The sequence below is a fragment of the Atta colombica genome, unplaced genomic scaffold, assembly GCF_001594045.1.
Source record: "Atta colombica isolate Treedump-2 unplaced genomic scaffold, Acol1.0 scaffold9, whole genome shotgun sequence".
Taxonomy (NCBI): domain Eukaryota; kingdom Metazoa; phylum Arthropoda; class Insecta; order Hymenoptera; family Formicidae; genus Atta; species Atta colombica.
In genome coordinates this window covers 4548216-4574452 of record NW_017259583.1, presented here as the reverse complement: position 1 = coordinate 4574452, position 26237 = coordinate 4548216, and the positions used below count along the sequence as shown (strand labels likewise).

At 35.4% G+C, this 26237-nt stretch overlaps 1 protein-coding gene across 11 annotated transcripts in view; it reads right to left on the bottom strand.

The window, feature by feature from the left end:
• Positions 1–114: 114 nt before the first annotated feature.
• Positions 115–26237, bottom strand: part of LOC108693387 (basement membrane-specific heparan sulfate proteoglycan core protein) — a 186455-nt gene continuing 160332 nt past the window's right edge. For 8 of the 11 annotated variants that reach the window (XM_018202279.1, XM_018202283.1, XM_018202282.1 and 5 more), the window contains 37 exons: positions 25225–25332; positions 24297–24443; positions 21817–21927; positions 21446–21580; positions 20935–21210; positions 20268–20330; positions 19979–19993; positions 18922–19149; positions 18151–18288; positions 17804–18052; positions 16240–17113; positions 16016–16140; positions 15765–15942; positions 15481–15691; positions 14996–15136; positions 14359–14652; positions 14083–14285; positions 13553–13778; positions 12845–13215; positions 12396–12678; positions 11682–12123; positions 11038–11334; positions 10307–10446; positions 10062–10242; positions 9540–9812; positions 8583–9137; positions 7867–8287; positions 7361–7589; positions 7003–7294; positions 6595–6855; positions 5770–6036; positions 3319–3588; positions 2928–3079; positions 2402–2709; positions 1653–2119; positions 1228–1396; positions 115–703 (listed from right to left, as the gene is read on the bottom strand). In XM_018202279.1, coding sequence (XP_018057768.1) covers positions 589–703; positions 1228–1396; positions 1653–2119; positions 2402–2709; positions 2928–3079; positions 3319–3588; positions 5770–6036; positions 6595–6855; positions 7003–7294; positions 7361–7589; positions 7867–8287; positions 8583–9137; positions 9540–9812; positions 10062–10242; positions 10307–10446; positions 11038–11334; positions 11682–12123; positions 12396–12678; positions 12845–13215; positions 13553–13778; positions 14083–14285; positions 14359–14652; positions 14996–15136; positions 15481–15691; positions 15765–15942; positions 16016–16140; positions 16240–17113; positions 17804–18052; positions 18151–18288; positions 18922–19149; positions 19979–19993; positions 20268–20330; positions 20935–21210; positions 21446–21580; positions 21817–21927; positions 24297–24443; positions 25225–25332 — 9215 coding nt within the window. In that variant the 3' untranslated portion in view covers positions 115–588. The remainder of the gene's footprint in view (positions 704–1227; positions 1397–1652; positions 2120–2401; positions 2710–2927; positions 3080–3318; positions 3589–5769; positions 6037–6594; positions 6856–7002; positions 7295–7360; positions 7590–7866; positions 8288–8582; positions 9138–9539; positions 9813–10061; positions 10243–10306; positions 10447–11037; positions 11335–11681; positions 12124–12395; positions 12679–12844; positions 13216–13552; positions 13779–14082; positions 14286–14358; positions 14653–14995; positions 15137–15480; positions 15692–15764; positions 15943–16015; positions 16141–16239; positions 17114–17803; positions 18053–18150; positions 18289–18921; positions 19150–19978; positions 19994–20267; positions 20331–20934; positions 21211–21445; positions 21581–21816; positions 21928–24296; positions 24444–25224; positions 25333–26237) is intronic. The other 3 variants (XM_018202288.1, XM_018202280.1, XM_018202287.1) reach the window with 3 other exon arrangements.

Here is a 26237-nt window from a genome sequence, read left to right as displayed (position 1 = left end):
ATATATATATATATATATATATATTTTCTTAGATATATAAGTACAAACATTTTACATATGCTGATACACGTATGTGATTGTTACGACTTTGACATTTTCTAAGCTTGAGTGGGGACTAACTGTTAAATGCGACTGATTTGGCAGTGACTTCACGTATTACTTTTAATAATTAATAATGACTAAAGTGACGCGTTAAATGTATTAATTAAGAAGCTGTACAAAACGTATTAATTACTAATTCGTAAATATATATATATATATATTGACTGTTGTTCTAACGTTACAGCACCATGTCCATTACAAGGAACTACGCACTATGCAGGCTCGTTGCAAACTACCTATTAAGAATTCATTGCTTATTCTTTTTACTATCATAACCATCGCCACTATGCGTAAAGAAAAATAGGCAGTGAAAAATTGGCACAAAAATAAATCGAGCTGACTAATCTTTTCGGATACAGGCATAAACATATCTTAAAAATTTTAGATAGATCATTATGTATGGTAATTTTTATTAGACGGAGGGAAAAGTTTATTGTTGTGATAAGTAATGATTCTCTGAGTGCGTAAAATTGGTGCTAGGTCTAGCTAATGTTTTGTGTGGTGCAAATTATTGTGGTGATGTGGCCTTGATCGTGGTTTCCTAATTTGTGCGTTGCGTAATCGTGATCGACTGTGTGTAGTGGTCGAACTCTCTCTTTCCCTGAAAAGAATTTTAGTAATTAGGATGCTTGAGGATGTTCATATGCACTGACAATGAAATTAGTACCTATATTCCAATTATAGTTAAATCTGTTAATTCGTCAAAGGCGTAAAGATATTTTTTTTATAATATATGTTTATATTTATAATATTCTTATATCTAGATAAAAATTTTTTTGTGTTTCAAAAATTTCAGAAGAATACAAAATTTATTAAATAAAATTTATTTCTAACTGTACAATTGTTACTGTACAATTATTAATCATGAATTATATTCGAAACTGTTCATATCTTATAATATTTTAAAGAATAATTTTCCAGAGTGTGTCTTATTATAATTTTTTTATTTCATTCATTTTTCGCAGGTGAACTATATACAAATAATCACTTAAAAAACTCAAAATGAAATAAATATGAGACACAATCACCGTGGCAATATGTTCCATCATGTGCGCTTCTAACATCGACTAAGTGCAATTAAGAAATAATTCGTGCACGTGCGTTCGATCGAGCAAAGGTACTTACCGTCTAAGAGCTTTTGGAGTCTCATGAGCGATGAAAGCTCTGTCGTCATGGAAAGCTGGATCGTAGACGTTTACCGAATGCTCACATCTTGGTCCCGTCTTCCCGATTGGACAGTAACAATGGAAACCGCCGACTTCTTCATCGATGCACTCACCTTCTCCGCAGGCACCTAATATCATCATTCAATGTGTTTAATATTATAAATCTTATTGTTTAAAAACTTTAATTTTTAGCAATAAAATATTAAAATTTTTTAAAAATAATATTTAATACACATATGTATTATGCATGCGATTTTTAAGATTAATAATTATAATTATTACAAAATAATTATTAAATAGATCGTAATTAGTATTGATAGACATCATTGTAGTCATAGTAAACGGGATAAAAAGTATAAATTAAAATGTGATAAATTATCATACCTGGATAGCAAGATTGTCCGATGTTGTCGCAATGTTTGCCGCTGAAACTGGCTCGGCACAAACATGTGTAGCCGTTTTTCGTGGCTGCTTCCTGACACACACCACCATTGTTGCAGGGATTCTCGGCGCAGGTTTCGCAAGTCGTAATGCCCACGCTGTCAGTCTGATCGCCAATCAGATCGACCTGTTTCTCCCCGAGGACTAGTCGGCTGATGCATCCGACGAAACCAGTGTTCGCTTCGGCTTGCATGTTGATTCTGCTGTAACTGGGCACTCCACCGATGTAAAGGGGTTCTTTAAGATCGAGACCTTGGCGTCTGCCTAAAGCGACCATCTTGTACGGGCCTTCGCCGTCTACTAGCATCGTTCCTTCCTTTCGATTGCGTTGGATCTTAATGGTGTGCCATTCACTCAAGGTGACAGGCTTATCCGCGCGAATAACAGCTGGTCCAGAACCGAGATTGAATCTGTTAAGAAATTCGTTATGTTAATAACGCGCATTTAGGAAATTATCGACTTTTTATTACAATTTCTATACTGAATTTAATGTCGATTATTTTTAAATTAAAAATAATTAAAAATTATTTTTAATCATATAATTAAGTTTATATAATTAAATCAAAATTTTATTTAAATAAAGTTTCAGATAAAAGTCAATTGACATACTTGTTGGAACTCTACAAGTAAAATAAAAGGTGCTACTCGTGACGCGATTTGTTACATATTTATTAAAATTTTATTTTATTTACTTGAATTGTGGATATCCATTATTTAGAGATAAAACGATAAAATCGCCGTCACCATGACCAGATTCGTCGTTGTATAACAGAATGCCATCGTAACTTTCCGGTTTGAAAGAAATTTCGATATTGAACTTGAGATAGGAGTCAGGTAAAGGAGGGAAAGCGATGTAGCTTTCGGGTGCCTGACTAAAATTAGGCACAACTCCTGTTACAACTAGCACCGTAGGTACTTCGACTCGCGATTCTTCATTATTTCCGGAGCAAATATACGTTCCAGCGTCTTCAGCCTTTACATTAGTTAATTTTAATTTGTTCTGCAAAATGAAAAATATATATCAAATTATCGCGAATGACATAAAACATTTTACTAAAATAATATAACATTTACAAAAATTCAATTTAATACTGAAATTATTTATTTTTAATACTCAAAATAAGTAATCACTATTTTCCAGTATTAAATTTCTATAAGGAAATTATCATTAAATTCCTGATTAGATAGAAATAAGTATATGATACGCATTTTATGTACCTCGTAAATCTGACTGTCACGTGGCAAAAGTCCACCGAGTTTGTTCCATTGAAATTGTATTGGCGGATCGAGATCTAATCGGCAATCCATTTCCAGACTTGATCCGTACGGCGCCAATTTGGTTTCAATTGCTGGTTCATCGAGGATTCCGCCTGGAAAATCATAAAATCCTTTGTCCACAATAATTTTCATAATAAAAAAAATTAATTATTCGTCGGCTTTATACTTACATAAAACGTATTTTAGTAGCAGTTTGAGTGGGCATTAGCAAAAAGTAGATATTTGTGCATTAAAAGAGATATACGTAGAAGAATATACGTGTAATCTTTCATGTAAATAGTTCATTATCTATGTTTGTCACATAAATATTAATTGTTTGTCTATTAATTACCGTGGACAATCAAATTGAAGTCCTTCGCGAGTATGCCTTCGGATGTGTCAACTGTGCATCTGTAGGGTCCGCTATCACTAACGACTACATTAGTTAGCCTCAAAACGTTGCCATACTCCTGTGCGTTTGTTGGTAGGCTCACATGATTCGGTCTCGTCCAGCGATAACGTGGATTACGTGTTCCAGTGTATGTGCAATGTATATCAACGGTGTCACCGATGTTTATTGGATCTTGAGACATCTCGATGCTTACTGAAGGTACTGCAGCAGCTAGAATCGAATTATGCATGTTGGCTATATCTGTTAAGATCGCAGAATTAGGAAATGTATATCCTGTTTTGCACATCGTAACATTAAGATACTACTTATCGATTTCTAAAATGAACTTCGAGATGCATTTGCAGCGTTTTATTTGATGTATCTATATCTAAATTCCTTATATCATGTTTGAAATTCATCAGGAAAAATTACGTAAATAAAAAAAATTATTTCTTATTGAGGAAATAATTAATATTAGCATTCAAAGATTGTAGAAGAATACATAGAGATTTATTCAGAATAAAAGTTTTAACAAAAAAAAAATAGTGTCGAACTAAAATCTGAAGTATATGTATGTTGATTTACACATATCGTATTTGCTGCTGACAAGGATGGGATACGGGTGCACTTCTTCCGCACTAGATTCTCCTACATTTTATAAAAAGATAATTGGCGGGAAACTCGTAACATTTTAGAATCTTTTCACTTATTTGTACACATTACCGAGCTTGGTGTCTTCGGTCAAACAGTCTTCATCATAATTTAATTTAATTTAATTTAATTTAATCCGTATCCTTTCCTCATGGGTTCGTACAGTAAGCAAGAAAGGACAGTTCACTACGAGTAGGAGAACTACGGGACATCACACGACACACATATTTCTCAAAACAAACCGCGTCGTCTCTGAAGATATTGGCGATAGCGCGCGTTGCGGCAGAAGCGTTCGTCAGTACCGTCGTTGCACTGAACATAGCCGTCGCAAAAGTATTCCATCGGAATGCATTGTAGGCTTCTGCATTGATACTCCCAGTGCCTGCACTGCGATCGGTACACTGGCATGCAATCCGCAAGCAAATTAACTACTAAATCACAACGCGAGCTTTGTAAAAAACCTAAACTTGTGGAAACGTTCATGGAACCACGTTTGTAATATACATATATGATCTCATTATAGAGCAAACCATACAAAAATTCAAGAGACATCTAAACATTTAAGGCATTTTTTAAGGAGTCATATTACTCTCACTCTAAAATTCGAAATTTTTTTAAAGTCAACTATTACGTAGATTAATTTTTATTTTAGGGATACACAATCTATCCAAATTTGCCCAGAATTAGGGAAAATTGAGGCAAAGCAGGATAGTGGGGTAAATCGGTACTATCATTTTTCTTGTCTGCTTGTTGCAATATCTCAATAGTAATTAACTGAATTACGTTTTGTGTTCCGAAAAATGTTACAGATTATTTTTTCCGAGTGGTATGATAATGTATAACATGATATTGCGTAGTGTTAGTTTTTAATATTCATTTTGTATTTTCGAAGGTATAATTAATAAGTGTCTTAAATTTAGTATTTTCTACTTTAAACTTCCAAAATCAATTAAAGATAGTTTTAAACTCTTTTTTTTTATTTTAGGTCATCCTTGTCTCTGGAAACCTACTACCTGTTCGATCATGCCGCGGCGGAGGGAATTGTTCCAGTCTAAATTTTTTAATAAATATTTAAAAAATATTTAATATTTAACAAATTTGTAATTTATATATTATATAATGTATCCTTACATTTTTAAAAAATTTATCTACGCAATAGTTGATTATAGAAAATTTTGAATTTCAGATTGTTTATGTTCCCTTTAATGCTTTCGCATGATGTCTTTTGCTGTTTGTATTGTCTGAGAATAATCTGCTGCGCGCTTGTTAGTGATATGAATGATGCGGATTAGTATAAATTTATAAAATAATAGACTTATTTTCAAATTGTTATTGTTTAAATATGTATTATATATAAATTTGAATCATTTAAGTTTTTGATAAATAATTCCGTGCTGCTTCTTTTTTTTTATTAAGGTAAATGTGAAATTGGCATTTTATATCCGTCGCGTCCTGAATGAGAAATTGAAATCTTCAGATGAATCAGAAATCCAAAATGTTCTATTGATGAAAAATCGCTGAGAAATAGCAAAGTATTTTGTAAAAAAAGCATTTTGGGATTTAATCCTTTCGGGATATTAAAAGTCAGAATAACATTATAGTATCCCGAAAGAATTAAAGGCAAAAATTAGGATTTATCAACAGGCGATACATCATTTAGCGTGTGTATTGCGATCTTCAATAGATGCATTCGAATGAAAACAAAAATCTGTGAAATGATGCTGAAACGACAAGATTTAGTGAAAACAAAGCTGAACTTACGAGAAACGTTGAAATTAATATAATCGCTGGATACACCGCGACTCGTCTGGATCTGACAGATATATCTTCCGCTGTCTTCCGGTTTCACTTGCGTCAGCTCCAAGTAATCTTCTCCGATTCGCGCGTTGGTCGGCAACGGTAGCCCTTCTCGACTCCAATGAATCGTCGCACGTTCGCGCACCTCACAACGTAAGCGTACAGAATTACCGGCATGAGTTACTACGTCTCTTTGTTCAGCGCGGATCCTTGCATTGTCGTAAGGATGTTCTGCAAATCGTAAATATTAATTTATAGTTTGCTGCACTGAGCAATCCTCAAATATTTAATAAACACATTTTAGGCTTGATGAATATTTAATATATTATTTTGTTTTACCAAATATTAAAAAATCATTATGTTTAAAAATATTACGTTTTTATTAATTAATATTTTTTTTATGTACGAATACGACAATTAATGTTTTTTATATACGAATATTCTCAATAATCACCAATTATTAGTAACATAATTATTAGTTATATAATTTTCTACTCAATAATATTTTTTTATATTATATTTAATTGTAATAATACATATTATATTATATTATAGTTATATTGATGAGTGAAGAATTATAACTAATAGTTATATTACTGTTGATTGTTTGCTGAATTTCACATAAAAAAAAATATATTTTTTTAAGATATATTATATAATTGTGTTATATATTTTTAGATTTTTCTTTTAACATTAAATAATTTTTTTTACGTAAATGTAATTATTTAAGAGAAAATAAAAAAAATTTATACATTGTAAATTTAAAAATCTAACTGATTATTAACTAACCATTAACTAAAACTTCTGCTACCGCTTCTGCTGTTCCTGCTGCGTTCGTTGCTTTGCACACATATTTGCCAGCGTCGGAATATGTAATGCCATGGAATTGTAAGATTCCACCGCTGTCCGATACAGAATATGGTAATGGACGTCCTATGGCTTTCCACTCGATGTGCAAAGGTTCATCTCCCGTAGCGGTACAAATTATAGATGGATTTTCTCCAGGTCCTACTGTTTGACGCGTTGGATTTAATTCAATTCTTGGTGGAGCTAAAATCGAAGAAAAAAATTAATTAATCTTTATGCAGTTTTTCTTAAAGAAACTGTTAAAAAAAAATTCGATTTCAAATTTATTTATTCCATATAGTTTGAATCTTGCAGTTTGTTTGATGTGTCTTATACTCGTCTCATACTTACATATAATTTCAAGATGAGATTTCGCTCGGAAGAGCACTGTGCCGGCAGGATCCAAGCCCAAACAGATGTACTCTCCAGCAGCGTTTCTATTAACAGTTGGGATACTTAACACTCCATTGTGCACTGTGCTACCTTCTGGGAGGGAACGATGATCACTTCTTTTCCAATCCAGGTAGATGTGATCTCCATCTGGTCCGAAGACCTGACAACGCATCTCCACTTTGCCACCGTCTGGGATTCTCAAGTAATCTTTGGGAATCAATACTCCTCCTTCTGTTTGATTCGGGTCTCTCTGTAAATCATTTTTTTGTTAAAAACGTGTCATTGTGTATTGAGGCGACAAAATTATAATACTTGCAGAATCAGGTTGTGGTCGCTGTCGATCATCGTCGCATGGAATATCGCCTCTATCGCCAGTGCAAGGCACATAATCGTCATCATCTTCGATGCGGATTTGGACACGCTCTTCGGATATTCCTACGGCGTTCGTAGCTGTGCAAGTGTAGGATCCTTCATCGTCGGGTGAAACAGAGAATATCTCGTAAACGGCACTTAAAGGAGTAGCTGCTGTTCTGCTATATGTGTCCCTATAAATCATAATAATGTCACAAAATTATTATGTGATTTAATAACTAGTATTGATATAATCAAGTTAAATCGTAATTTAAGTTTAATTTTTAAATGCTTAATATCATAATATAATTTATATATAGTGTAATAAAATTTTCTTTTGTTGCCTAGACACTACAAAATCGTATTTCAATAATGTAAAAATTTACGCTTTAAAATTAATAGTTAAGATAATTAAAAATTAATTCCTACAATTGTTATTAGTTCATAAGTACAATAATGAAGTGAACTTACTGTATCGTTATTCCGTTCACATATTTGCTCCAAGCCACATTGGGTTGTGGATGACCATTCGCGCTGCACATCAAACGAACTCGACTTCCGCGTTTTACCTGTAAGATACCGTGCTGCGGTGTGACAGTGATCACAGGCATAGATTGCACCTCGATATGCGCGATGACTGACGTCGAACCGACTTCGTTTGACGCGGAACAGACGTAGGCACCGCCGTCATTCGCTGTGATGTTCGACAGTCTGAGGAGTCCACTAGGAAGTTGCTCAATGTTGGAGGCGAATGGTCGATTGTCTACGCGAGACCATCGCAACTCGGGCGCTGGAAAACCGGCCTTTGCGCGACACTGAAGATCGGCGGAACCGCCGAGGATGACCGTTTGTATATCTTGTGGATACAGCTCTAAAACTGGAGCTTCACGAGCTACAATAAAAAGATGACAATTTGATTTTGCAGAATTAATAAAAAATTGGAACAAAAATGAGTTTTTTATATCGATTTATATGAAAAATCAGTAATTTGCCAATTTTTTTGCAATATTTAAAAATGTGCATTTTTTTCTGATTTATATCACATGATTTTTAAATATAATTTGGAGAATAAAAATTTATTTAATCCAAATATTTTTAAACGCTTTGCTTAGTTATTTGAATATAACTTACATATATAGCACTTAAAGGAGAATTTTGTTTTTTTTTTTTAGATACTATGAGCTTACGTTCAACTTCGATGATGGCACTGGCCTCGTAATTGCCTGTGGGGCCAGTAACCCGGCAGAGATATACTCCTCGATCGGAGACCTGGACATTAATGATCCTGAGCGTGTCCTCTATCTGTTGGACACGGGAACTCATCGTTTCCGTGTACTTGCTCCATTTCACCTGTAGACCTGGCTCTCCGCTGGTGATGCATCGTACTTCAGCCACAGTGCCCTGTTTCACCTCCTGTCGAAACGGCCTGACCGTGACCAATGGTGGTTCTCTCCGAGACATTATTGTAATCCTGGCAGTGGTACTCGTCTCCGTTCCGCGAACACTTGTCGCGGTGCACACGTATATGCCGGAATCGCTGGGGGTAGGATTGGTGATCGTCAAAATACCGTCACGTTGACTGGCGGTATAAGGCAATGGCAATCCGCCGGATCTCGTCCAAGTGACATTCACATGTTGAGATGGTGTGCAGATCAACCTGACGACATCTTCGCTGGTTCCTGACCATTCGGACGGAGTTATAGTCGGCGGTAAGCCTTGAGGTGGTGGTTTATTAGGATTATCTACAACGTAGAATGGGAAGTCTTTATTAATAAGCACGAATTGTAGCTGTAAGTTTCAGAGTAATACTATAATTAAATCAATATTAATCCTCCATCTGCAATCTTTTTTGGTCTTTGCAGATCTTTTTTGATACAATCGAATTTGACTCTCAAATTTCTTCAAAATAAAGTTCGGTTCTCCTCTTCTACAATAAGAGAAATTTATTTAATGATATGTAATAAAGATATTAAAAAGTAACTTAAAATTTTTCCAAATTTTTTTGAAAATCTAGAACAGTGAACAATTTGGACTGGAGAAAAAAGATTCAAACAGAGGATTAAAAAATAATTCTCATATGATCTATAATAGTTTGAGATTTAAATTTCATTGATGTTCGAAATTTCTGAATGCTTTAACCGTACCTTGAACGTATAAGATGGTTGTCTTCTCGTCTATGCCAACGTTGTTCCTAGCGACGCACTTATACTCGGCTGCATCGTTCTTCGACGCAGCTGGAAGACTCCATACGCCATTGTAGAATGTCGCCTCTGGACTCATACTTCCGTGAACTCTTATCCAATCCAGTTGAGGTGGCGGATTACCAGTGGCTTCGCAACGGAACTCAACAGGTTCACCTTCCCTCACTTGTTGATATGATGGACTTATAGCGACTCTAGGCTCTACCGGGTTAGTTCCTTAAAGAAGGCACAAAATTACATAAATTCTATTTATAGATTTGACATGATTATGATTTGATTATACCTGGTATTTCCAGTAAGTGTTGTGAAAACGCTGCATCCAATAATACAATGTATAATAATTAAATAAGATTGAGATTTATTAATTAATCTATTCTTTAATTTATTTCACAAAATTTATAGTAAAATAATTTACGAGATTATATTAAGTTTGATGTATAATACAATTAAAAGTTTGCGCTATACCTCCAACAGTTAGTGTGACTTTTTTATATCCAATGTTTGTTCCGTCGCTCACTTGACAGACATATATGCCGCTATCAGACACCTTCACATCTCTAATTACCAAAAGTCCATTCGAATCGTCCACGCTCCTATCAGGCGGTAATTGACCACCTTCTTTTTCCCATCTAATGTTCACCGATTCCTATTCATAAAAAGAGATTACAATTATGAAAGCATTTTATAAGTCAAGTCAACAAAGGACTTACATGTTCTCTAGATCTGCCTGTGCAATGATATCGGACGGTTTTTCCTGTATGGACGATTTGGAATTCATTTTCTTGTATGTAAACTGTGATTTTCGGTGGAGATACTGGGATCTGCGTACTAGTTGTCTGCAGTTCTTCAACTGTGAGGGAAATAAAAAATTGATTTAAAAAATCAACAAATGCAATTTTTTCTCTATTTCTCTCATAATCGTAAAATTGCAGTAGACTTGGCAATAAAACAATATGACGAATAATAACAGAGAGATATGGAATTATTGAATTTAATTCTGTGATTTAACAATTCTGTGGATACATTGCAATGAATAAGCGACATTCGTCTGTAACACAAGGATGCAATCACCATTACAGTTTGATAAGACATCATTACAATGATGGTTATTTCGAAGAATGAGACACTTGTATTAATTACTACGGTACACATATTTTACTGTACATCGACAGGACATCCGTGACATACTGAATATACCATATACCAGGAAAACAGTCAAGCTTTTCCGCAAATATTAATCCTGTGAAAAACTATGGAACCGTGATGAAGACTACAAATCCAAGAAAGTGCCTTCACCAAACTCGGTGACAATTTACAATAATGATTTACGATGACCTGGCGACAACGCAGATATGATTGTGAGATGATAATCCGAGCCCTTGCCATGAATCACCGATGGACGGACAAGATGCGAAAGCTCTCGCTATTTAGTCCGTCAAACCTGGCGTAATCGACGTCACAATTTTGACCAGTTCTTTGCCGCGGTCATTCACGATGTGACATTCCACGTTGCAGGGGACGTTCCCCATGTGAACGAACCAAGTGCGGACAGCTCCTTTCTCTGTCTTCATTATCGGGCCGATTTCGCCACTCCGTGCAGTTATGGGAAATCCATCGAACGACGACAATTTAAAATAGATGTAAAACATGTCTGGATAGTCATAGTTGCACGTAAATTGGATCGTGGAATACGGTTCGACTTCGCCGTTCATCGGCATTAGGCTTACCATGAGCTCACCTGACCAACGTATTGTCATTACTATTCTTATTGTTAGGAGGGAAGGATGAGTGTAAAATATTTTTTTTTACTATAATGTATAAATATAAAATCTTAACGAAAAATTCTGTTCTCACGTTTCCAAAAACATATTCAAATATAACAAATCAGATAATTTGATCTATTGTAGATTATTTTTTTTTTATCGTAGAATAATATATTTCTTCGTTAAAAATATAAGTTGGTCCAATTTATCATTCAATTCTTTTTCAAAGTTATGTTTTTGAGAACGAAAAAAAATTGAAAACATTAATTGTGTTAATGAAATATTTCTAATTTCTATAGCATTAAGAAGCACTATTACTTACCGACACCACTGTCTTGGCAATACTGTCCCGTGTATCCTGGCAGGCAGTGACATTTGATATGGCCAGATCTGCTGATTTCGCAGCTCTCTTCATTTTTGTTGCATGGACAGGGATTGCACGCGCCCAAGTAACTGATAGTCCGATCGCTGGTGTCTCTATAATAACCGCGAGCGCAGGTTTCGCAGGAAGTGCCTGTGTAACCGGTCGGACAACGACAAGCTTCAACTTGAGTCGCACGTCGGTTTCCAATCAGATTTTCTACGGCCGTGTCCATGCTGATATCACTAATATATGTTGCGGTCATTCGCTCGCTGTGAGACGCGCGGACTAAGATAGCTTCTAGATTGGAAAGCACTATCATGAGATCCGTCCTGGAAGCGCTGCGCGGTCCTTCGGTGGTCAGTCTTCTCCATTCATGCTCTTTCAAAGGAACGGTGTAGGTCTGAAAGATGTACGTCTTTATAATTGTGAAACATTTGGATTTTAATTTAATTTATAACATTAATATAGAGTTTGGGGGTTTATACATATAATATTATAAATTAAATTATTTAAAGATAAATGATGTAGATATTCGATTAAATAATGGGTAAAGAAATTTTATTAGAACAACTTTGGTAAAAAATATTTTACCAATTTGGCAAATTGAGGTTCAGGCATCAAGTTTTTCTATCTTCTAAAAAAATTATAAAATATAAGATCTATTCTACGTACCAGTGGAATTTCAGGTTGGAGCTCTACCGGATTCGTCCAGAATAATGTAATGCCATTGCCAATCAGCAAAATGTCTTGATCTTTGTAACTCTGAGCGCCAGGATATGCAGTGATATGCTGCGTCAAAGTCAAATTTCCGCCGTAACTCTTCACTTTGTTACCGGTGAAAACACTCGGAAGTGACCAAAACAATCTGCGGCTTCTGCTGTCCGGATAGCGATAGCCGATTTCATTCATTGCCACATTTAGCTCGAAGCCGTCGTCAATTATGTCGCGTCTAGTCCTAAATAAAGATATTAAATCAATTCATTTCAAATTCTAATTTTATTTGCTATTATTATATGTACAAATTTTATTTATCAAAATAAAACAGGAAAAAAATAATAAAATTTTTATTCAAGCTTATATTAATTTAAAAAAAAACTTGAAAGAATGAAGCTTATACTTACGAGTCCGTAAGAGTGAAGCCATGATGGGAGTCATATACCCACATCGGTATTTGTTGTACGTATAATGTACTCTCATGACATTGATCAGTTACCCCGCTGCAGTAACACTCGATGCATCCATCAATGTTCTCGGCGCGTAATCCGTATGTCGACGGGCGGCATCGATTACATTCTGGACCCTCGACGTTTCTCTTACACTCGCATCGACCGTCGACGCAAGAAGTGCTGCGTGAACCAGCCTCGTTGCATCTGCATGGCTCAGGTCTTTGACTTCTATACGAGCAATCGTTCGAGGTGCCTCGAGTAGCGTCTCCTTCATATCCCGGTTCACACAGTTCGCAGTACTCTCCCGTAGTATGATGAGCGCAATTCTGTCGACGTAAAGTATCAATTTTTATAATCAAATCAAATGCTTCTGATTTTCTATCTACATTTTACATTTACATAGCCATATTTTTATATAATTCTAATTAACTAATTCTAATTAACTTCAGTTAAGTTTTATATTTTTATATTTTATATTTTTATACCAAAAATATAAAATTGCATTTTGGAAAATGCATATTGTATTAAAATTAAGCAGTTACCAATATAGCTACTTTAAGTCTAAACGATTAAACTTTTTCATTAAATTTAAACTAAAAAAAACAAAAGAATTTCATTAATTAAAACGTAACGTTGTCGCTCAATTAAAATTGTTTTTATTACCTCACAAGTGCCAGTTTCGGGATCGCATTGATTCGTGTGATTATTACAGTTGCACGGTTCGCAGATACCTAAATAGAGACCTTCAATGGCTCGGGTGTAACCAACGTCGCAATCTTCGCATGAAAGTCCTCTGTAGCCAGCGGGGCAAGTACATTCTTCAACTTCGACTGCACGAGCTTTACCTGTGTTATATTTTTCGGCGGTGTCCAAAGACACGAAGGAGAGCCTGAAGCATACATAATGCTCTTGTTCAATTATGGTAATTAACAAATTTTTTAAAGCATTCTTGTTTTTAATTTTATTTCAATTGAATATCGAATAAATCCGCAATTTTTATTTTAAAATGTCGGAAATTTATATATTATCTATTTTACAAACATTTTTAAAGAGTTCTTCGAAATGTTTCTTTCGGATAATTCTTCTAAAAAGCTTAAATTATCTTTTTTAAATAATCGTTTTTTCTTTATTGTTAGTTATCATTTAATTGCAAATATATAAAATTGAAAATCAAGAATGCATAAAGTACTTACGCAGCTTCGTCTGTATGCGTCGTGTAAGTAGCTTTGATTCTGATGGCTCGTACATCTGCCAAAGCCATTAAAAGGTGTTCCCTATCCGCTTGAGTTCCATCATTACGTTGCCAATATTGCTCGAGCAATGGTACAGTGAATGATTGCTGAGAGTTAGGCTCGGGAGACTCGCGGGAATAGTAAAGCAAGTTGATGTCATTAGCCTGTATGCATTTTAAATCAACCTGTTATATCTTCATCAAGTACGCTGATTAAGGCTCACGAATGTGCACTCACGCTAATGAGTTCGACGTCCGCAGCGTTGTTCCTTGAACTTTGACCGCCTGGAGAGGGCACGTATCTAACAGTGTATTTGAGATTACCACCGTAAGATGTTATTTGATCTCCTAAGAAAATGCTGGGCAATTGCCAATAGTAGACGTCGTTGTTACCACGATTGGGAAACTCGCTATAAACTATTTCTCGATTAATGGTGTTTAGATGAATTCCTTCTACAATGTCTGGTGTGTCTGTGCTCTTGGATTCGATCAAAGAGAAACCTCGAATCGAGTTGGTAAATGATACACGAATCTGCAAAGTGCAAATGATAGATTTAAGTTTTTATTTTAATCGAGATAACTTATATTTCTATAGAAGTTGTACAAAATAGTACACAACATTTTGTTTTGTGTATTAACTTTATATGTAAAATATAAAATCTCGCTTATATACACAATTTCTTATGTTGGAAAGATTAAATCACGCGAAACGTCAAAATAATGTTAAAAAAATTTTGATTGAAAAGTGATTTTTTTTTTAGTAATTTTTTGAAGCCATTTTAACGTAATTTTTTGATATCATGATTTGTGTTTTTTCTATTTAAGATCTATATGACAAAGATGGAAATAGACTATATATTATATCTTCATCATACCTCATTCCTGTACCAGTTAGAGGAGACGCATCTGTTGGTGATGCCCATGCAGAAGCAAGCTATGCATCCAAATTGGTTTGTCGAGGCCAGATTAAAGGTATTCGCCTTACATTGATTGCAAGTGAGACCCGTTGCATATTGCTAAAAAAAAGAAATATTAGAGAATAGACGACGGTTCTCGACCGAGTACTCATTTTTATTCTAAACCTCGATTTATATACATTTTTATATATAGAAAAACTATAAAATATACTTACATTTTTAAAGTTAAACGTAATCCACAGAAGATGGATGCAAGAACAATAATAAAATCGTTATGCGAGATGTCCAAGAAATTGCGCAATTTATCTCGCATAAATTTTTTGATAAAACAATTTATTTAATCTTTTTTTGAAGATTATAGTCGGAAAAAAATGTGTGATTTCTGAGACACCTTGTGCAAAATTACGCATAATAGCAGCGGTATTATCATGTGTATGTTATACCTTGCAATGACATTTTCCGGTATGTGGATCGGCGTTAGGACTAAGACTGCCATTCGGATCACATTGTTGAAGGGGAACGCACATATCTCCAGGAATAAGAGGATTTCCTTGGTAACCAGTGGCACACTGCTCGCATCTGCGTCCAACGTAGCCAGGAGGACAATCACACGTGGGTTGTCCGTCAAAGCCAAGATGACACGTGCGAGCGAATCTATTTGTAATATGATAAATTACCAAAGTATTTTGAATTGAAATATCACTAATGGCAAATTTAATTGTCTTACTGATTCGATGGGTTGGTAAGCGGGCAAGGACAAATCTGGCAAGGGATATTCCTTGAAGGATCGCCATAGTATCCCGGAGGACACGGTGGTTCATCCCTGTAACATTGGCCAAGCCATGGTCCGCTTTCGCGTCTCAGATAACCAGGTGCGCAATGCTCGCAAGATAGACCAGTGTATCCTTGAAGATAATTCAGATAATAACATAAATAGAACTTCGTAAATACTTGATTGATCATTGAAGAAATATGTACCTGTTGGACATTGACATTCCTCGACGAAGGACGCGGATCCTAGGCCAGTATTTCGCGTATCAGCGGTGTCCATAATGATATTAGTGAGACGAATGTCTAGTTGCGGAGAGTCATCATATTTCACTCTGCAACATATTGAACGTATTAAAAAAAAATTATTCTAATATCTTTTGATAAAATTATTCTAATATCTTTTATCAAAATTCATTGGACTTAATGCCTACTTTATTAGAATGTTGTCAACGTTTGCCAACGCCATCATGATTTCCTCCCTGGAAGCTAGGACTTCGCTTCTTCCTTGTTGCTTGTACCAATCGCCATAGAAGAACCTGACTGATTTCTCGTTCTCGTAATCCGGTATTGGCTCCTCACTTTTATGCACCAAGATATAATTGTTACCACTTAAGATGACGGAAGGGGCGTAGTTCGGTGTGCCGTTACCGCTATGGCGAATTGAGTATTTTAGGTAGCCGCCGTAGGACTTCAATTGACTGCCATGATAGTTCTCCGGTAGCGCGAAGTAGGGAATATTGTAGACATGCAAATCATTACTGAAAGACTCCAACAGCTGAACGCCATCCCGGGCAAGCGGACGGATCTGGGATATCTGACTGCTAATGTCACCGTGGATTCTAATTGTCGGAATGGTCTCAACCGACACAATCTTATAGCGGTCGAACGGCGGCGGAATCTGATAAGTGAAGAGATCGGCGCTGCGGCATTCGGTGGCGACGCCGAAGCAGAAGCATGAAATACACTCTTCAGCAGTCTTCGCTTCGGAATTGAATTTGCCTTTAGGGCAGATATTGCCGTTTTCCTTCACGACAACGATGGCATCTGGCACGGCGAAGACGAAGCCTCCAACGTTCAACGCCTCACACGAGTATGCGCCTTGGTCCTCCGTCTGTATATCTGGACATGTTAGTGTGCCCGTTCCGTTGGTAGACACAGTTGTGCATTTCGCGGGGATATGACCCCAATTGAGACGCCAGTTGATTTCCGGTATCGGAACACCGATTGCTGTACAAGTGAGAACCAACATGTCGCCCGGCATAAGAACGACCATCGGCGGTGGAGGTTTCACGATATAAACGGGAGCTGAAAGGGAAAAAAAATCATATATAGACTTAATTTAATATTCAGTAAATAAACTGTCCGCAGAATGACAGCAAATTTGATTAGAAAAATGCAGCAGATTCGGTACCATCTTGTGTTTTATTGGCACAACATAATTTGATAGCAAATTGGCAGCAGAAATCGAATCTATCAAATGCAGATTTTGTTTGCTTTCTGCTGTCAATTTTATGGCATTTTAATCGTCAGCATCTAATAAAACAAATTCTGCATTTTGTTTCTCTCTCAAATTTGTTGCTTTCCTGCTAATAACATTTGTCAGATAATTTGTAAAATCTGTTCAAGCAGACTTGGATTGCGTTTTGTTATTCGTTGCAAGAACTGAAAATTTATAGTATACACAATGTGAACTGTAAATTTTCGGTACTCGTAGTAAATAATGGAACGCAGCAGTCTTGTTGACTGGTTACAGTGGCCAACAACAGTAATATTTCACTGTATTGTTATCAGTGAGGCAGAAGATTCTTTCATAATAGAAAAGATAAAATTTAAATTTAACTTCCATATAGAAACGTCAAAATAGTAAAATATATGATAAATAATAATTTTGACTGTTTCTTGAATATTATATAACTATTATTTAACGAAGATTGTCGGACGATCTGTAACAAAATATTGATGCTTGACGCTCATGAAATTCCTATCATTACTGACAGCATCCAACTTCGTCGCTGCCGTCCAAGCAGTCGCGCTCCATGTCACAGTGGTAGCTTTTCGGGATGCACTGTTTATTGCTGTTGCAGGCAAACTCGTTGTAACGGCACGGAGATCCCGGGGGAGACGGCGCGCAGTTTTCCTCGTCGCTGTTGTCCGCGCAGTCCTTGTCGCCGTCGCAACGCCACAACTTGCTGACGCACTGCTTATTATTGCAGCGAAACTCGTTGGGCTCACATCCGTGCGGACCTGTCGAAACGGACATATGAAGCGTTCGCGTGAAATTTTCACCATAAAGTATGAATGCCGAATATATCCAGCTTTTCGCTGATGCCTATCATACTTACTGCACCGCATCTCGTCGGATCCATCGGTGCAATCGAATTTACCATCGCAAACGTACGATTTGGGAATACAGTCGCCGTTGCTGCAAGTAGCTTGATCGTACTGGCACACTTGTGGTGGTCTGGTGACCGGCTGCTCAACTGCATGTAATCAATTTGATATTACGCGATCTTCAATCATTAAAACGCAAATTTCAAATTTATTAAGGTAACTGCGCTTAATATGACTTATTGTTAGTATTCAATATGGCTTACTTGCTGTTTATATATGTATAGATAGTAATACATCTTTATAGAAATTTATTGAAAGGTATAGTGATTAATTATTCATTTTGAGTATTACTCATTTTAAGTAGTACTTTTAATACTCAAAATAACTAATTTCTATAGAATAAGATTTAACTATTATTAGAACTTATTCTAATTAATTTAAACTTATTTTAAGATTTTACTATTCATGCCTTTATAGAAGTCTAATTTAGTATTTGTTAATTTAATACTAGAAGTTGCTTATTTTTAGTATTAAAAGCACTGAATAATTCAGTACTTTTAAATCTTTACTGCACCTTAAACATTGAAAACATTATCTCTTATTTTCAATTAATGTTTAAAAATTTAAAAATTTTCAATATGGATTCAGTAAAAATCGATTTGCTTAAGTAAGCCATAGTAGATAAAATTATTAATGTTTATTAATGTTTAATGTGACTATATCTTATCGCAAATAAATTCTTCGATCATAGCTGTAAATTAGAAAGACAATAATAAACGTACATTTCTCGACAGTAAGAACGACGGTCACTTGACGACCGGCGGTGGACGGTGGATAACCCAAGGCTTCGCAGATGTAGGTTCCAGCGTGCTCAAGTTGAATGTTGGGTATCTCCAGGCGACCATTGATGTCTCGGCTGCCAGGCGGCAGAGGAAGGCCGTTGCCGCGAATCCAACGTACTCTGGCACGTAGAAGACCCTCGTCACGGCATTGGAACACGACCTCGCGACCTGGTCGGAACGGTTTTACATGATATAAATTCTATTCAAGTTTCGAGAGATTGCACCTTTACGGATCATTACGTTCGCGGTACGTCAAATGTCTCGTCAGTAAGTTATCAGTAAGTAAGCAGATTTCCCCGTTTTTTAAATTGAGATGATACTGATGACATGTTAGTTCAATTCACGTGCAACACTTTAGTTTTTTTAAATTATGTTATTCAAAACGCTGTTTGTATATAGACAGCAAAAAATTTTATACAAGGCATTCGGCATAATAAAATTGAGATTTTTTGAAGAAAAGTTAGTGTCAAAATAGTTTTTATTATAAATGAAATGTATATGAGAATCAGGATTAGACACTGGTAGTGAAAGATTTTATATATTATAATTTTAGCCAGAATTTGTGTTCTAGTTCAAATTTTGACATTAACTATCATGCATGATTAAAATTTGCAAGCATGGCTTCAAACGATATTATTAATGAAATTTTCGATTATTGATTTAATTATATAAAAATTGCATTTTTATAAATAAATATGATTTTAATATGATTGCACAATATGTGTATATCAGCGAAACAAAACGTCATATTTAAAATAATTTAATGTTATAATTAGAAAATTTATTGGAAGTTTTAAAGATCGATTTTGTTGCTTATTTTGTCCCAAGAAAAATTTGCAACAGAAAATCATAAAAAGCGAAATACATAAATATAATGTATAGACACTTGTATATCATAACTGAAATATGTGTTTCAAATCTTGCACATCTAATAATTCATGAAAATTATTTTAGCTCACAGCGTGATTTATAGCTTATATTTTTTGAAAAGTCTTACCTATTTTCGCCGGATCTGGCCAAGGCAAGAAAAAAATAACAAATATATTCATTAATTAATTTTCTTTTGGAATACCCTAATTCGTCGGCAACACAGTTGCTTATTATTAATGTCTATTATCTTGTGTGTTAATTTTTCTAATTTAAATAATTAAGATGTTCAATTGACTACTTTAGTTAGACGATATAAATTTTACTTTAGTTAGACGACTACTAAAAATTGAAATGCAACAAATGCATATACAACATTTCATCAAATCCGTATATGATAATAAAAATAGAATACTTACTTTCTTTAATCACTTGTTCACTGGGATACGTCTTCAGTCTAAGGTCAGATGTTCCATCGGTATCTGCGCACGAATAAAAATAACAAGTTAACAATAAATAATAATAAAAGCATTAACAATCAATATTAATGATTAATAAATGTATGTACAGAATAAACGTTAAATTATCAATTTTGTTAATTCGAGATTTTTACCCGGCACCTTTCTGCATTTTTTATCTATGGGAAATGCAATCTTGTATTTTAGTTCAGTTATTAATTTTTTTTTTAGGAAATATGATATAAAGTGATGTCTACTTCTACGATGTAACGTTACAAAAAAATCGAGAGAGCTCATAGTACTCCTCGTATGATTTATCATAAAATAGATATTTGTTATTCTCAAATTAAAAGTGTGTACATTATCGGGTAAAGGCGGAATTGCAATTTAAATGATGGAAATACAATACAGACTCATTTGCTTGTATCCCATTCGCTGAAAAACGGGAATAATAAATACCTTTTAGTGTTACATAAAACATTACAGTATTATGTTACAGCAGATATTATGTTACGGTGTCATGGATATTTACAAGGTATTATTGATTAGCGCATGGCGTGTTATCGGCCAGTCGTGCGGTCCCCTTTCCCGAAGGCGGCTCCGGATGACTAACTACAGGGAGACTCACAATTATCATAACTGCAATCCATCTCATCGGACATATCTCTAGGACAGTCAAGCCTTTTGTCGCATCGCCGATGCAGCGGAATGCAATGACCGTCATTGCACGTCCATTCATGCGCGCTGCACCTACTGTGATTTCTTTGCATCGCTCTATAGTGACAGCCCAACTCGTCGCTATCGTCGTATAGGCAATCAATCCGGCGATCACAACGTTGATGTTGAAGTATACAATCGCCGCTCTTGCACTTCCACTCCTCGTGCGAGCATACCGCTTCGCGATCTTTAGTTTCGTCGTTAAATATATGTCATTATGCTGCGTTTTCGCAGAATCGCTTAGATTATCTTGATTAGGCGAGAAAGTCAGGAAGTCGCGTTATCAATTATAGTCTTAGCTATTAATATAAAGATTCGAAGTAGGCTCGCGATTCTCGTCTAGCTCATTTTTACTGCCAATTTAATGCGTAATTTATATGATAATTGCTACAGAATTAAATATATATATGTCATTGACTCACCGCAATTTTGTTCATCGGATCCATCTCGGCATTCTGGAATTCCGTTACAGATGGAGGATATTGGAACGCATCTTCTATCCGAAATGCACATATATTGATCCGCGGCACATTGACCTGGTGTTGGCTTTGGCGGCTCTAATAAAATAAAAGTAAATATAAGAGAGAATTTAATTAGATTAAAAGTAAATAGGATTTAAGAAATTAAGAAATTATGTCGTTTCACAGACTGCAACTTTACATTTATTACTCCAAATTACGCATTGTATTAATCTATGTTGGCTATACATTTCTTTTTTTTTATTACTTATTTTTAGTTATTTTTTAATTAGTGCGTTATGTTGCTGATTAAGTGATTACTCCTTTATACTCACCGCATTCCTCCGGCTCGTCGGAACCGTCGGAGCACTCGATGAATCCGTTGCATCTTTGATCGGCGCGGATGCAATCTCCATTGGCGCACTGGAACTGGTCTCGAGTGCATCCTAAAATAAGAGCTTGCATTGTACGTTAACGAGACAACCGTGAGTCATTGATCCGTTAAAGAACGATATAGATGAGACACAGATACATGTAAAATGTCAGCCATGGAGCCATCATATGTCCGTTACAATCTAAACAATGATCTAACGCCGAAATATAAATACGATGAAGGTAAAGATTTTATTACCTAGAAAAGACTGTTAAATGTAATCTAGAGCAGAGCTGTCTGATTATTACGCGTTCCTTTTCTCGTTCGTCTCGCCTCTTTTCACCACTTTAGACAGCTTTGGTCTAGAATCTAGATCAAATATATCGGAAATCAGTTCATATAGCATAAAATCGGTGAGTTAATTTAACGTATTTTTACAAGAGAGAATAACGTGACAATAATAAAAAGTATCATAAATGATATAAATAATTTTTCAATTATTTATGCTATATGCACTGATTGTCATCTACGAACACTTAAATATAATTCATCATTCAATATAACTTTTATAGATTCAGGAGGAAAGACATTTATAATCCCTTAATTTTTATGCATGATTTTGTCAATTTCGATCAGCGATATACTGATGCTGTTAATAAATAGATTATATATTGACTTTTTCAAGTATTTTTCCTTCCGAAATGTAATGCACAAAAATGTATAGGTAAAATTGTACTTTCCTCATGCTATGCATGCCAAATAGGATGTATGCCAAACGTTCTACCTACGAGAAAAATAAACGATCTAAATTTTACGTCAGGCAGAGATGCACTATTATTTATAAAAATGCGCCGGGTAATATATAAGACTGCGATTATAAATTTTAGAAATATAATCAAGTCTCTACTGGAACAACCTACACATCTTCTATTCAGCTGCTAACACAGATTGGCAGAAAAGAATAGATCTAAGAGAATCTGGTGTTTTCAATGATATTTTAGAATATTATCGCGGATAAAACTTTGATATTATTCAAAAGAGCGGAACAAAAATTTAAAATAATATAACTTTCCATCTAAACAATAAATTCGCAAAGAAATATATAGTAATTTGTTCAAAAAATAAACAAAAATTGAAAAAAATATTTATTAAAGACTGAAAATTAATTAAAATCAATTTTCCATTAATAAAGAGGGAAAAAAGGAGAGAGAATAGTACAATAATACTGAAGAATATTGTAAATGATTATTAAAAAGAATATAAGAAAAACTAATTTTCTTTTCACGTAAAATTTTTAACGTTATTTATACGATAGTAACACTAATATAAATTTGTAAATACACGAAGAATTATTCGTATGTTGACGTACGAACAATTTCTTCTCTATAGCTACGAAATTGCTCAATGAATCGTTGGGGTGAGAATGAAAGCGCGCGAGACTTCGATGCGGGGTGCGTGTGTGTCACCAGATTTTCGAGATCTACAAATAATCTAACCGAAGCAGTACTGTTCGTCGGTAAAGTCGCGGCAATCGTAGAAATGGTCGCAGTGGTGGGTTTCGGGGATGCAAGTGCCGTCGGCGCAAACAAAATCATCCGGAGCACAACTCCTCGGCGTGCTCAGATTTGTCGGCGGCACATCAATATTTGCATCTGTGTCTGGGCTGTAAGCCTTGTTATCCGGATTCACACCGGCTATCACCCCCGGCGTCTCTGGACGCCCCTTCGAGGAGACACTATCCGAGGCGTCTACACCTAGAAGTAACTCAATCTGAGCTGCGGTTTCTCGTAGATGTGTCGGAAGATGTATTGTTGCGACGCGGTCGCAACTGATATACGCCTCGAAAATCTCGAGGAAAAGCCTTCTTCTTGTCCGATGACCGTATGCATAATCAGGACTTAAAGCGAATCCGGATGTAATAAAGTAAACCTGAGACACAAATAGGCGTTTGTGCCTTCATTCATATTCCAAGTATCTCCTCTCATCTTCCGTCGAATTCAATCTTAGAAGTAAGATTTATTTAGATTAACGATTTTGAAAGACAAGATTATTGGCGGCTTAAGGAGCTTCAGTATAATAATCACTTAGTATAATAATCATTTGCTCATTGCGCAAAATACAGTAGAGGTGGGATTAAATTTTATATCCATCTACAAAAGATCTTTATTCATTCAATTCATAATAATGACGTAAGGTTATAAGTTTAAGTTTGCGTTCTCGAATCGTGCTCCCAATGTCTTTTAAGTCCTGGCTATGAATACGTTCCAAAGGCTACATCGTATCAATACAATGATAAATTAACCAACGAGGGAGAATTCTGTATCCATCTTCTGAATATTTTATCAATAAGGATCATTTCCTCGAACCTAAATTAACGTAGGTCTTTATGAAAGAAGACAACACAGGAACATCGCGAGTGGCGATTCCGCAAATTTAACTTACCTCGACGGCAGAGTATCTCGTCTTCGTCGTGCGGACAATCGGCACGTCCATCGCATACTGCAGTTGGAGGTATGCAACTGCCATCACTGCAGATGAAACTACCCTCGTGGCATTCATGACCTGAACTGCCAGTCTCTCCGCTCTCCGCTGCAAAATGGAGCGACATGCGTTTATCAAAGTTGAACTTATTGAATACAAAATTCGTTAAATAAACGAAAAAAATTTTCTTTAACTTCCTGAAGATGCTTTAACTTGATGTCAAAATTTATAATACAGTTAATGATGCAGGTCTGTAAGACATATTTAATTTATGTTAAAAGATCCTAATCTAGAAATCAAAGAACATAAATTATATAAAATATGACATAATTTTTGTATAAAAAAGACCGAATACTATTTTGATAAGAAAGTATATTAAATAGAATAATTCAAATTTGCAGATAAAACAATTGAATTGTTTAACATTTTTCTCAAAAAGATTTATAATTGAATATATGTTCAATAGGCCTACCGTTAATTCCAAAGGTTAAATTTAATGAAAAATCTTAATTAACTCTTAGTACACGATGATTTTCCAGCTTTTTATTACAATGGATTATTCAAGTATATTAAAATTATCAAGTAATGTATTCTTAAATATAATCTTTAATATCTTTCGAAAATATTTATAAGCATATTTTAAAAAATTGTATATAAATGTTATAACTAATTATTTGATGTATCTAATATTTCAAAGAAAAGAAATGTATAGGACACAAATTGTAAAAAACCTAATTGTATGTACTAAGTTACATTTCAAGTTATAAAATACATATATTTTACTTCAAAATGTCCTCATAACAGAGCATAGAATGTTTTATGTAATATTTGAATATCGAGAATTTTCGGTGAAACAGCAGAAAATATATCTATCCAAAGATATCCTTACGGCAATTTCGTTCGTCACTAGCATCATGGCAGTCGATATTGTGATCGCAGAAGAAGTTCTTATTGATACAGACGCCATTGTCGCAGGGTAGTTGACCGTCGGGGCATTCTGCAAAAACCAATCAACTCCGTTGAATGGCAAATAAAGGCAGGAGGGATACAAACGATACGGCGAAGATTCTTTGTACATGTGAGCGGTACGAAGCGTCAATGTGCACGTTTGTCTAATAACAATCGTTCGCGAGCGTCTATTCTACTTTTACCAGGTCATTTAATGCGAAGAATATCCTCGTATGAGCCGGAAAAAATTGCGAACGGCTTCGATGTGTGTGCAGTGCAACTCTCACCCTTGCACGAAGAAATTAGATGCGCGAGGCTGACCAAGTGCCTTCGATAATTATCGATCGATAAAGAGTCCCGCGAGAGGTGCTTCCTCCTGCGATGGACGAAGGGCGATAAAAGTACGCCGGCCTCGTCAAATAAGTATCGTGCACATTGCCGCGTGCCGTATTATCTCAAGAAACATGGAAACGACGACGGCGCGATGCCGCGTGCACGCATCACCTCGGATGATCAAACTGACTGAGAAAGAAAATTATTTAAATGTCATAGTTTTCGGTCTATAATTTCATGCCATTTCGCTAAACCGTATCATAATATATCTGAGAAATTTATAATAATAACCCCGCGTATAAATGTCGCTTCATTTTATATTAAACCGGTTTTACTTGAATGTTTTCACGTGTGGTGTTTTTTTATATATTAATAAACTGGCTAAACTAGTTTCTCAAATGTTGGAGAGGACCATCGTGTAAAACATGACATTTGCAAAAGTTCGTGTTACGTCAGTCGCGAGCTTTTACGCGCTGTACGCAACAGTAGAACGCGGTTTGTGCACGCGTCAGCGCGCGGTGTGGAAAATTACGGAGACGTAAATAACCGGAGGTAAAAGGGTATCAGAGAAACGTATATATACAAATACAATTTGTATACACTGATATATATATATATATA